Source organism: Mustela nigripes, chromosome 13 (assembly GCF_022355385.1).
Source record: "Mustela nigripes isolate SB6536 chromosome 13, MUSNIG.SB6536, whole genome shotgun sequence".
Lineage (NCBI taxonomy): Eukaryota > Metazoa > Chordata > Mammalia > Carnivora > Mustelidae > Mustela > Mustela nigripes.
This window is the reverse complement of record NC_081569.1, coordinates 33,362,067-33,374,889: the sequence shown is the minus strand read 5'-3', so window position 1 is coordinate 33,374,889 and position 12,823 is coordinate 33,362,067. Positions and strand designations below refer to the sequence as shown.

General features: G+C 37.0%; 1 protein-coding gene across 3 annotated transcripts in view; it reads right to left on the bottom strand.

Annotated features, from left to right (window-relative positions):
- LRRC49 (leucine rich repeat containing 49) overlaps positions 1-12,823 on the bottom strand; it is a 163,790-nt gene that overhangs the window by 106,123 nt on the left and 44,844 nt on the right. For 2 of the 3 annotated variants that reach the window (XM_059371947.1, XM_059371948.1), the window contains one exon: positions 4,921-4,982. In XM_059371947.1, coding sequence (XP_059227930.1) covers positions 4,921-4,982 — 62 coding nt within the window. Of the gene's footprint in view, positions 1-4,920; positions 4,983-5,089; positions 5,213-12,823 lie in introns of those variants that run through there. The other variant, XM_059371949.1, reaches the window with a different exon arrangement.

The following is a 12,823-nucleotide window of genomic DNA, read 5'->3' as shown; positions in this document are numbered from 1 at the left end:
ACTATCTCCCGAGGATCACGAATATTGACTTTATCCCTGACAAATATTTTTGTCCATAAAGCTTTTCCTCATGAAGGGAAATTTTGCGTGATGCCTATGTTCACACACATTCTCATTTTGGGGTGCCATGTCTCACTGGTTCCCAAATCCAGCACTGAGTTGCACATCAGAATACTCTGAGCAGCCTTAAAAAATTACAAATCCCTGGCTCCACTCCAAATCTGCCAGAGCAGATCACCCAGTAGTGATCCAGTGACTATGTATTTTTAAAGCTTCTAAAGATATTTTTATGTGTAGTCTATTTGGGGAAAATCACTCAAAGAAAAGACAGTTATGAGAAGCTGCCTGAGCACATGCACTTACCTCTCTCCACCCTCTCAAAAATCTCTTTGAAATGAATGAACATAAAAGTATGAAAATATCCATAGCAGTACTAGAAAACCAGGAAGAGTTCCATCAGCAGACCAGAACACTAAGGAATTTCTGGAAGATATAAAGCAGATGGAATCAGTAAAACCCCAAATTGCTAAAATCCTGAAATGAACAGGGTCATTTACATTGTAAGGGTTGCCAGCAGAACCTCAGAATATTCCCTACATCAGAGGCAGCAAGTGGTGGCAGCAGATGTGGGTCAGTTGTCCGGTAATTAGTGAAGGCTTTGGTAACAGTTTCCCAGCATCTCATTCTCAGAGTAGCTGCCTTGTGAACTGTCCTAAGGTTGAACATGATGAGAGAGGAAAGGCCGTGTTCTGGGTCAATTCTGATGGCCAAAATGAAAGAGAAGCCTCTATTTCCAGAAGGCAAGTTTCTTGTGCAGATCATAAAGGAAAGTCCAACTGGGTTGATAGCCTTCCCTACCCATGTCCTCTCCAGAGATCCTAGACTCAATTTGCATTTATGGTGGATTTTTTTAACCATTGCTGATAAAACAAATCCATCTAGACTCTCATTTGTAAATATGAACTGCCATCCAAAAACCAAAGAAACAAAGAAAAAAAAAAAAAAGAAAGAGCATTTTTGTTTGTTTGGTTTTGTTTGGAGAACAAATACAGGATTAACTCTGAGGGGAAAATGTAAATTCTAGAAGTCAAAGAAAACTTCCTATCATCCGTAAACTAAGAATAAGCCATTAAAAAAAAGATACAAGCAGACTACTTGGAAATTAAGATCATGAGAACAAAGAAAAACAAATCAACCAGACAAAGAGTACCTCAGAAGAAGAGCTGAATAATGGAATGACCATGTCTGAAGAATGAATTAGATATAACAGATCCCCGGGTGATCATCATAAAATATACTTCGGCAGATCCCTCCAGTGTTCTGTGGTCTGGATGAGGGCCCAGGCGGGGAGGGAGGGAAGGAGAGGACCTCACTGCAGTTTCAGAGAGGGCAGACCGAGTGAGCCCACCTTGAGCCTTCTGCCTCAACTCTGCCCAGCCTGTGTCTGCCACCAGGAATGTCCAAGGACACTTTGCTCTACTCAGGTCTACTCTTCTCTTAGTGCTAGGTCTAGGTATGATTTCCTTCTGGGAAGGCTTCCTTTGCTTCCCTTCCTCAGGCTGATTTATATTTTCTGATATGCCCACAGATCACCACAACTAAGTTTAACTCACTGCATAATAATGGTCTATCTGTGTCTCTGCCTTCCTTGACTCTGAGGGCTATTCTAACTTCAGAAGCACTGGTTCTATTCAGACACACAGACATAGATACATGTCATTCATTGTCTTCATCTTGCATGCCTACTGGTGGCAAATGCACTGTTCTAATAGCTGCAGGAGAATACAACAGGGGTTCTGTACACATGACATTAAATCTAGGTACCTTTTTTAACCCATATTGGAATTCTTTGTATTCAGTAGGGTGCCATTGCATTTTGGAACTTTCTGAATTTTGACCAGGTACCTAGTAGTTTATGCAAATGGCCCTCTAAGATTCCAACCATTTGGTCAAAATCTAGGAAGCCCTACTATATAACAGTCAATACATAATTGTCTCCCCGAAATGGATATACAATTAATTGGATGTTTTTGTTGGCTGAATATTATCTGTGAGTTCCCCAGAGGAAGTCCTAAAAGGTATTTTCAGCTTTATGCTGCTGCTTCTACTCTTCTTGACCTCTCTCACTCCTGCGCCACCAAACTGTAAAACCAGACAGCTCTGTTCCACCAGGACTATAGCAGGACATGGGAGTCCAGAAAAGATACTGTAGTTACCACTTCAAATCATCTGATGCCCAGCGTGTTTGTGTCTTGAGTAAAGCCAACAGAAATGTCTTCGAGGCTTGTACTCTCCGACATTTTTCCCCCAGCAGATCAAATCTAATCTATATACCATCTCTCGGACCACAAACATGACAGAAAATGTACTGAGCCTCAAAAGCAGATGAACTAGAATTACTAGAGTAAGGTAAAGGGCTAAGCCTATGTAGAAACACAGAGAAAGCAATCAGTAAGAAAATGAAACTACTAAAATTGTTGACTCACCACTAGCTCAGTTTCTTGGGAAATCATGCTTTTTAAAGAAAGTTATAAGAGAGGGAGGAGGACAGTGAAGCACGTAGCACTGATTAGTTTTAATTGCCCCTACAAAGCAAATATTCCTTAAGGACCGTGTGACAATGATAGAAGGATATATATATATATTTTTAAAGATTTTATTTATTTATCAGAGAGAGAGAGGGAGAGAGCAAGCACAGGCAGACAGAATGGCAGGCAGAGGCAGAGGGAGAAGCAGGCTCCCCGCCGAGTAAGGAGCCTGATGTGGGACTTGATCCCAGGACCCTGGGATCATGACCTGAGCCGAAGGCAGCTGCTTAACCAACTGAGCCACCCAGGTGTCCCTATTTTTTTAAGATTTTATTTGTTTATTTGACAGAGAGAGACAGAGAGGTCACAAGTAGGCAGAGAGGCAGGCAGAGAGAGAGAGAGAAGCAGGCTCCCCACCAAGGAGAGAGCCTGACATGGGGCTCGATCCCAGGACCCTGGGATCATGACCTGGGCCGAAGGCAGAGGCTTAACCCACTGAGCCACCCAGGTGCCCCATAAAAGGATATATTATATATGTGACAGATACAACTTATCTCTGGTAATTTTTCCCTTTAAGGCACAAAAGATCATTGATTTGGGGTATATGAAAATCAGAGGTCCAACTTACAAAGTAGTATATTGAACCTATAGTTTTATTACCAAGTAGCATGGCTTTTCACAGCTCAAAGAAAACCTACCATGGCTGAAATAAAACTAAAAATATTTTTTTAAAAAGTAAGTTAGCAATATTAATCCCATTAATCATATCTTTACTTTTCTGGGTGTGTAAAAGTCCTTCCCAGGTTGGGAAGAAAATTTCCTATATATAAGCAATTCAAACCAACTCCACACAGAGGTAGAGTTCATAAGTTCAAGTATCCTGGGGATGTGGGAACATCATAGCCCTGATATACCCAAACCTGAATGTCTCTTTAAATACACCCCACAATCAAGGCAAGAAGCAAATGTAATGCATTCTACCATAAGCTGGGGGAATCTAAGGGTTTCCAGCACCTTAAACAGCAAATATTGTGAGGATGAGAAACTATCTTCTCAAAATACTCGCTAATGGTCTTTAGGTAGAACTTCCCTAAAAAAAAAAAAAAATTAAATGTCCCTATCACTGTCATTGAAAATAGATCCTACCTCCCAACAAGATGGAAAGACCACTGGAACAGCACTCACCATAAAAGAATATGAAAAGTCTTTTGGAAAACTTCAATATTTTTTTCCACAGAAGAGAAAAGAAAAACAGAGTGAGGGTATTTTCTTTGAAATAATGCTATATGCAAAGTTCACTTTCTGGATTTAGTCTCTAGCTTTTAGAGATAGCACAGAGATATGGAGTTAGCACTTAGATCTGATAGGGGAGGAAAAATATGTGAACAAAAAAATGCAATGCACAAAAACAAAACTGTTTTTTTTTTTAAGATTTATTTATTTATTTTAAGTAAACTCTATGCCCAGTGTGGGAGACCTGAACTCATGAACCTGAGATTGAGAGACACATGCTCTACTGACTGAGCCAGCCAGGTACCCCCAAACTGGTACTTAATTTTCAGAAGCACAGACCTTGAGCTCAGGAAGATACGTGTTCTGAACTCTTTATACTTAAGTTTTTACCTTCTTACAAAAGCTGGTGCAAAGTACAGCCTTGAAGTGAAACTAAAGAACAGAGGGCAGTTACAAAGCATAGCTCAAACTGAGTGGCTGGGGGAAAAGAGGAGAAGGAAAGAGTGAGGGAAGGAGTAGAGGTCCTTTTGCTTCAAAAAGCCTGACTGCCTGTCTCTGTGCTCTAGTTCTGAAATCCTCCACATTGACACTGAATGAGACAGCATCACATTGTAAAGGACGATACGTTTCAGATCTTTGGAAAACAAAATGTATGCATTTATAGACTCTGATACACTGTTTCTTAGCAGCAATAGTTCCAAGTAGGGATAGCAAGTTAGAAATTACGGCCCAATTAGCAAGAGGCTCAGTGACAAACATAGTCTGCTGTATCAAAATTGCTTAGGAGCTACACAGATTGTAGATGATAATTTATGGAAGAAATTCTAATTCAACTGACTGGTGCAGTAAGTGTCAAGCAAAGGACAGCAAAATATATGTTGACATTTCCACAGACTCATTTTGCAAAAGAGCAACCCTAAAGTATAATTAAATAAAAAGCACATGCTATACTAATTTCATCATTTTAGCCTTTGAGTCTTCATCTGCACCAGAGCTTTGTTTTTCCACGAAGAACTTTGTCCTATGGCCCCATCATTTTCAAATTGAAAAGCTTACAGGACAATAAGATTTTCCAAGGTACTCACAAATCCTCCTTTAAAGCACCAGAACCCAAACAGCCAGGTTATTAATAAATGACAAACTGGGAGTTTCCACTTACGTCGAGATATTGTTGAAGCTGAGAAACAGACGTTGGAGGCAGGGCAAATTATCCACATCTCTCTAGAAGGAAACAGAAAGCAAAAATTTATCAGCGGAAAGAAAAAAACTATCATACATGTCTTCTTGTTCAGCTGTTGCAATACATATTTCCTTCTGTTTCCTCCAACCTTGCTAGAGCACTGTTTGCTACCAGACATTGAGCTCCATTCTTCCCCACTGCAGATTAAATGGGAGGGTGGCAGTTCTTCCGCAGAGCGAGCTGCAGCACTCGCAAGGTAAAAAGCACTGAGGAGAACAGGGAGAGATGCTGCTGCTAGCCTCTTTAAGCGTGCTTTTGGGAAAGAAGCCAAAATGCTACTTCAGCATTTCAACTGTAGCACAAATATAGTATGATCAAACATTTGTTAAAAAATCACTTTTAAAAGGATGCTGTTCGAGTGTTTTAAATTTTAAATGTATGCAATTAGCTTTCACAACAGGGCTGAGAATTTCAAAGCAATTTCCCTCACTATTCTCAAACCCTTGGAAACTCACCATCCCGTTATAAATGAACCAATATGCTAACAATTCCCCCATAAAACAAAAAGCAGTTTTGTCAAAAAACAAAAAGGAGCATCACTGAAGGGCAATTTCTAATCTAAGCAAACATCAGACGTTCTTACAATTGGAAATCACCCCTGTCCTGTTCAGGTACAGCATCCCAGAGTAAACCACGGCTGTTTAAATGTAGTTTTATCCTTAGCAAATATTGAGATGTTTTGGCTCAGTTGATCTTTTTAAAGAAAAACACAAGATAAATACAAGCCACTAACTTCATTAAGCGAAAAAAAAAAGACACAGATTTCTTAAAAGTCTGACACATACCAGGGTAACAGAACTTTAAGAAGCTTACTGATTACCTAGTCAAACCCTCATTATGCACATGAGAAGTAAACAGCGGAGGCTGCTGCCAGGCAGGATGGGAGTGGGGTGGAAAGGTGACCCATGATTACATACTGCCCTAGAGGCTGAGACAGGACAAGATTTGTTATCCGGATCTCTGTTAAAATTCTACGTACTAGCGCACGTCTCATATAAAATGTTTTTTTCTCTCTCACTTTTCATTTAAAATTTTTTTTCAAAACTCATTTTAATTTGCTGGATGATGGCCCAGCTAAAATAATTGCTGTTAATATGGAGTTTAAATATTCAGGAAACACTGCTTGCTTGCTTGCTTTTTTATTGTTGTTGCTGTTATTGCTCAGGACTGATTCTTTCTTGAAGCAAAATTAACATACAGTGTTACATTATTTTCAGATGTACAAGAAATGTTTTTCATTTTTAAGGGCAATATCACCATAATTCCTAGTTATAGGAGTTGGAACAATGCTAATGTAAGTACGTATATTTTACATATTATTGTGCCCAATATTTAAACCCAAATCAAAACTTGTTTCACTGTTTTTATAAGTCATTATATTTCTTCCTCCCTCTTTTCCTTCCTCCCTTTTAAAACTACCATTTCCAAGAGCTTAGTGAGAATTAAGACAATTGCATTAAAATGACAGCCAAGCCTTGTGCTTCCAAAAATGCCTCACTTACTGATTTTTGAAAGCTTGCACAGTCATATCTCACTGGTTTTTAAGAGGGCATAGGAGAAATGAATCTGGCTTAAGACATTCTCCCATGGAGCTTCCCTGTGCACCATTTTCCAACACTTTCTTAACCCTGCAGACCCTAAACAGTGTCAAACAAATACAACGGCCAGTGATCAGAACACGGGCTGTGTGTACCCTTCAGTTGGCACTACCATCCTCAGGCCACCCTTGAAAAGCCTATTCCATTAGATCTGAGTAAGAGGTTTTTAGAGTTTTTTAACCATGGCCAAGGAAAAAGTCTGCAGAAAACAGGAAGGCAGCCAAATTCCCCACAGTGGGTGATAAGCTCTATATGTTGGCCAACTTCTTGAATCATCCCTACAGCTTCCTCTGTCTGATACTGCCAGAAATGGCAGGGAAGTGGGGTGGAGGAGTGATGGACCGTGGTAGGTCTCACCTTATTCCAGGGCCCTACTTTCCAAAGAAATAGTGGCTGGCTTCTTATCTGGGCTCTAAACGTATGGGTCATAAGCAAACTGAAAGCCATCTCTGTACTCTCAGGTTTTTTCCCCAAAATTCTTCCTGAAATCCACCTGTGATATTTGTGGGCACAAGCATTGTTTGTTGACATCTGACTGGGAGAAGGTGAGAAGCAGCAACCAGGATCTCCTTTAAATCAAGGCACCTTAAAAAAAACACATTTGCCTCTCTGAGGTCCAGCCTACCACCTTCAGACACCCTACACTCCTTTCAAGACAGGTTTTTGCTATTGGAGTAGAAACTTCATCAGGCTATAATTTGTGAGAAACAGTTTTTTTAAAGTTTATTTGATTAAATTATAATGTTTTGTATTTATCTTCATTCATGAAATAAAATTTTACCAGAAGTCTTTATCAAATTTTCAAAATCATTAGCTGTCACTATTTGATAGAGCTATAAAAACTATTTACAACAGGGACACCTGGGTGGCTCAGTCAGTTAAGTGTCCAACTCTTGATTTTTGGCTCAGGTCATGATCTCAGGGTCATGAGACAGAGCCTCTTGTCAACTACTTACAACAAACTGAAAAACTAAAACTCAGAATTTAACTACATATATCCCTATAACCAGTTAAGTAGATAGCCCTTCCAGAACTTTAAAAAGCAAAATACTCATGATCATTTTTGTTGTTCCAAATTCCATTTCTATAAGAAAATTACAACTATAATCTTGCTAGTGATTTTGAGACATACACTTTAATGAATTTCTAGCATTACAACAGACAAAAAGAAAACATTTATCATATCAATTATCTGTGAGTTATTTACTCACAGATAAGAGAGAAAAGACTCTTTGGGAAAAAAAAAAGACTCATTGAAAGCCACTGGAAGATGACTCCTCTAATATGAGAGAGGAAACCAAAGATGGAGATTCGTAAGATCCAGGAAGAGGATCCACCATTGGAGGGAGTCTAGGAGAAATCCTAGGATGACATCTTATGGTTTAATACCATAGTCCAATATTTGCAATATTTGCAAAGCTCATGTTGCTGTGCTGGGCAATCCTAATCTTTTATATCATAAATTCATGAACTATTTCACGGACAGAGAAGCTGTTGCAAAGAAACAACAATGTTAACATACTTAAGATGAGAAAAAAGAAGATAAAATAAAATATTTACATATAAGGGAATATTTATACTTTGTATTTTATTAATCTGCTCATATTCTCAATTTATATTTAACAAAACAATTCTAAGATTACAATCAAAACATTTTTGAAGATTCAAAACAATTTTATATTTATATTAAAAATATAATCCCTTAAAATTAGACTTAAATGACTACAGATTATTGAGAGGATCATAATTCTTTATTTTACAAAAGAACAGTCACTTGCCATTTGAGAAACATTCTTGTCCTACTCTGCTCAGACACGATTTTCCATATTCTTAAACTTCACAAAAGAACTAAATGATTCAGCAATCTGACCATGTGTAGAACATCTATTACTGAAGCTATTTTTGGAGTAGCTTCCTGCAGAGGAATAAGGAAGAAAGGTGAAGAGATGGAGGCTTTGGCATGCATCAAGTAGGACAAAGAGGGCTAAAAAAAATCACAGCTACTCTCATTTTGTTACCTATTCTGTCATTAATAAAAATAAATACATAAACATATAGAGTAATTATTTTGAGAACTGAAAAGAGATTTATTAAGCACTGAATAAGTTTGAAAAAAAACAAAAAAAATACTCCTTTTTATAAAAAAGATTTAATTCCAAAATAACTACTAGCTATAGCCATCACTTTTGACATAGAAACATATTCTTTGAGAAATTATATGTGCAAGCCATCATATCAACAAGTCCAATCATACATTTACATGCCCATTTAAAAATGTCTATTTTTAGGGCACCTGAGTGGCTCAGATGGTTAAGCATCCAACTCTTGATTTTGGCTCAGGTCATGAACTTCAGGGTCATGAGATCCAGCTCCGCGCTCAGTGGGGAGTCTGCTTGAGATTCTCTCTCTCTCTCTGCCCCTCCCCCCATGTGCATTCTCTTTCTCATTCTCTCAAATAAATTAAAAAAAAAAACTTTAAAGAAATTAAAAAATTAATTAAAGAAATTAAAAAATAAAAAAGTCTATTTTCTGGCTTTGTTACCAAAGGCATATATATATATATTTTTTTTCAATCTGCTCATATTCTCAATTTATATTTAACAAAACAAGCTATTTCTCCAGTCTGATTTTCTTCTACACACAGCCCCATGAGGAAAGAAAGGGGAAACTAAAAATCAGACTAGTAAGCAGGCACTGATACTCTAGCTATGGAGATTTCCAGTCTTTATTATCTAGGAGAGCTAGACTTAACAGATATGAGGAACAAGAGAAAAGACCTCAATTCCATAATCATAGGCCTTTCCTCACTTGAATTTTTAGTTCAAATTTCCTTCACATGCATGATCTAACAAGATTCATCATAAAAAATGATTCCTGGCATTCATGCCCCCAACACTCCTGGCAATACTCTCTGGAAAGACACAAAACTCAACTCAGGGTTTACAGCATTCTGACTATCCCAAGCTACTAACCTATGGGGAAAAAATTAGTATGAGCAAGAGTCAGCAGAAACTTCAGGCAGCAAATGTAGAACTGCTCAAAAATTAAGAAAATATAGTAACTGGATAAAGGCTATGGAAATTATTTAGAGAAATTATTAGAGAAATAAATTATTAGAGAAATTATTAGAGAAATAAAATTATTAGAAAAATAAAAGAAATCTAAACATGAAAAAATATAAGATACTATTAATAAGGAAATCTGGGCATTTATGAAAAAAATAATGTTCAACTTCTAAAAAAAAATTATGGTCATTATTAAAAAGTCAGTAGGTGGACTGAAAAATCATACTAGAAAAAACTGAGGAGACAGCTGGCAGATTGCACTAAAGAAGTAGAAAGAAGCAAAACTATAGCAGAAAGAAAAAGGATAATAGAAATTTTAAGAAAAAAAGGGATAGAACAAGAAGGTCCATACTATATCTAGTAGATGTTTAAGTAGAAAGAGAGAAATGGAAGGAGGCAATATTTGAAAATATAAAGATTCTGTATGTCCCCATAATTAATGAAAATAGGAATCTACTATTCAGGAAAGATAAATATTAGGTATGCTAATAAACTTACTATATTTGATCAAATCTAAGATACCATCTTAAAATTATTTTAAGTAACACCTGGTGTTAACAATAACAATAATAAGATATCACCTAGAATTTTTATTTCATTATTACTCAAAGAGTTCTTTTAGATTTATTTAACCATATTTAAAATCAAGTATCATTCTTATGCATATATAAAAATTAAGTGAAATATATTAATTAAAAAATGAACTCCAAAATATCTCCATTTACCATAAAGTTAGACAGTGTAGTCCTGGCATAATGGTATATACAAAGAGATGAAACAGAAGAGAAGGTCCACAAAAAGACTCATTTGATTATAACTCAATTCCAACAAAAACACCAATTCAATGAGAAAAGAAAGATCCACCAAAAGGTGTGGAGCAAATAGATATCCCTATATAGGAAAAATTAACCAGGATCCCTACCTCACACCATACATAAAATTTAATTAAAGATGGATCAAAGACCCTAAGTGAAAGGTAAAACTTTAAGCCTTTATGAAGAAAACAGAGGAGAACATATTTATGATATTGGGATAGTCAAAGATGCCTTGTTCACAACAAAAAAGGAACTAATGATAAAGGAAAACTAATTGATAAACCATTCTTCACTAAAACGTAAGCTTCTACATAACAAAAACATTATTAAGAAAGCAAAAAAGCATGGGGGTTGAGGGGGTAGGGATAGGGTGGTTAGGTTATGGACACTGGGGAGGGTATGTGCTATGGTGAGTGCTGTGAAATGTGTATGCCTGATGATCCACAGATGTGTACCCTTGGAGCAAATAATACATTCTATGTTAATGAAAATAATTTTTAAAAAAAGCAAAAAAGCAAGCCATGCAGAAAATACACCAATACATAAACCAGACAAAGAACCAGAAGCTAGAATATAGATCTACTACAATTCAATGATAAAAAGATAAAATAATTTTCTCCTGAATTGGCCAAAGACTTGAACTGATACTTCACATGTTGGAATGGCCTAAAAGTACTTGAAAAGATGTTCACCATTCTAGGTATTCATCAATGAACTGCAAATTAAAACCACACTGAGAATCACAGAATCACTAAAATTATTAAGACTGTCAATATCAAATGTTGGCAAGGATATGGAGCAATTAGAACTCCCATTTATTGCTGAAATGTAAAAAGGTATAGTCGCTTTATAAAACTGTTTGGGAGTTTCTAATAAATTTAGACACCCACCTACCTTATGGCTCAGTAGTGATGTATTTACCTGGGAGAAATGTGGGACATGTCCCACATGTCCACCAAAATGAATGTATAAATAAAAGACTACAGGAGTATTCATAACGGCTTTATTTGTTAGGGCTAAATATTGAAATGAAAAAATTCATAGATGCCTATGAACAGAAGAATGAAAACACACGTATTATATTTATATTATATTATTATTTTTTTTTTTTTAAAGATTTTATTTATTCATTTGACAGAGATCACAAGTACATGGAGAGGCAGGCAGAGAGAGAGAGGGAAGCAGGCTCCCAGCTGAGCAGAGCGCCCAATGCGGGACTCGATCCCAGGACCCTGAGATCATGACCTGAGCCGAAGGCAGTGGCTTAACCCACTGAGCCAGCCAGGTGCCCCTATATTATATTATATTTAGAAAATGGATGCAACTCATTTCATTTTTAAAAATTGCTGATACACACCACAAAACAGATGAATCAAACATGTTTAGTACACGGAGTCCATATTTTTTATATATATACTTCATGAAAAGTTCAAAAATTGGCAAAAGTAATCTATGATAATAGAAGTCAGAAACTTCTAGGGTAGGGAAAAGCACTGACTGGAAAGGGGCACAGGAAAACTTTCTGGAGAGAAAGAAATGTTTTCTATCTTGATCTAAGTAGTGGTCAAATAAAAGTACATTTATATAAAAAAAAATCACTCAACTGTACAGTTAAGATTTGTGCAATTTATTGTATCCAAATTATACTTCAATAAAAAGTATGGAGAAAAATTCTTCACATTCGGAATCCAACTTTTTTTTAAATATTTTATTTATTTAAGAGAGAGAGAGAATGAGCAGGGGGGGGGGGCAGAAGGAGAGGGAGAAGCAAACTCCCCACTGAGCAGAGACTCTGATGTGGGGCTCAATCCAAGACCCTGAGATCATGACCTGAGCCCCAGGCAAACGCTTAAGCAACTGAGACACACACACAGGCACACCTACAGTCCAACTTCTGAATCACTATTCAGTGAATAATGTCCATGCTTTTTACCCCATTTTGTCTTTTGTGCCATCAACAACACTGATCATGCTGGATATCCTAAAAGCGTGCTCTACCTTGTCTACAGAATTTTCTTCCAAACTAGTGGCATCTATTTTGTGTATTTTTATATTGTTAAAAGTAAAGAAATACCAGTATTTGTGGTATGAATGTTTGTTTCTCCCCCAAATTCATATATTGAAATCCTGACGCCAAAGGTGAAGGTATTAAGAGGTGGGGCTTTAGTCCTAAGAGGAAAATATATAGCGGTACAAGCCTTTCTCAAGAAACAAGAAAGGTCTCAGGTACACAACCTAACCTTACACCTAAAGGAGCTGGAGAAAGAACAAGAAAGAAACCCTAAACCCAGCAGGAGAAGAGAAATCATAAAGATCAGAGCAGAAATCAATGAAATAGAAACCA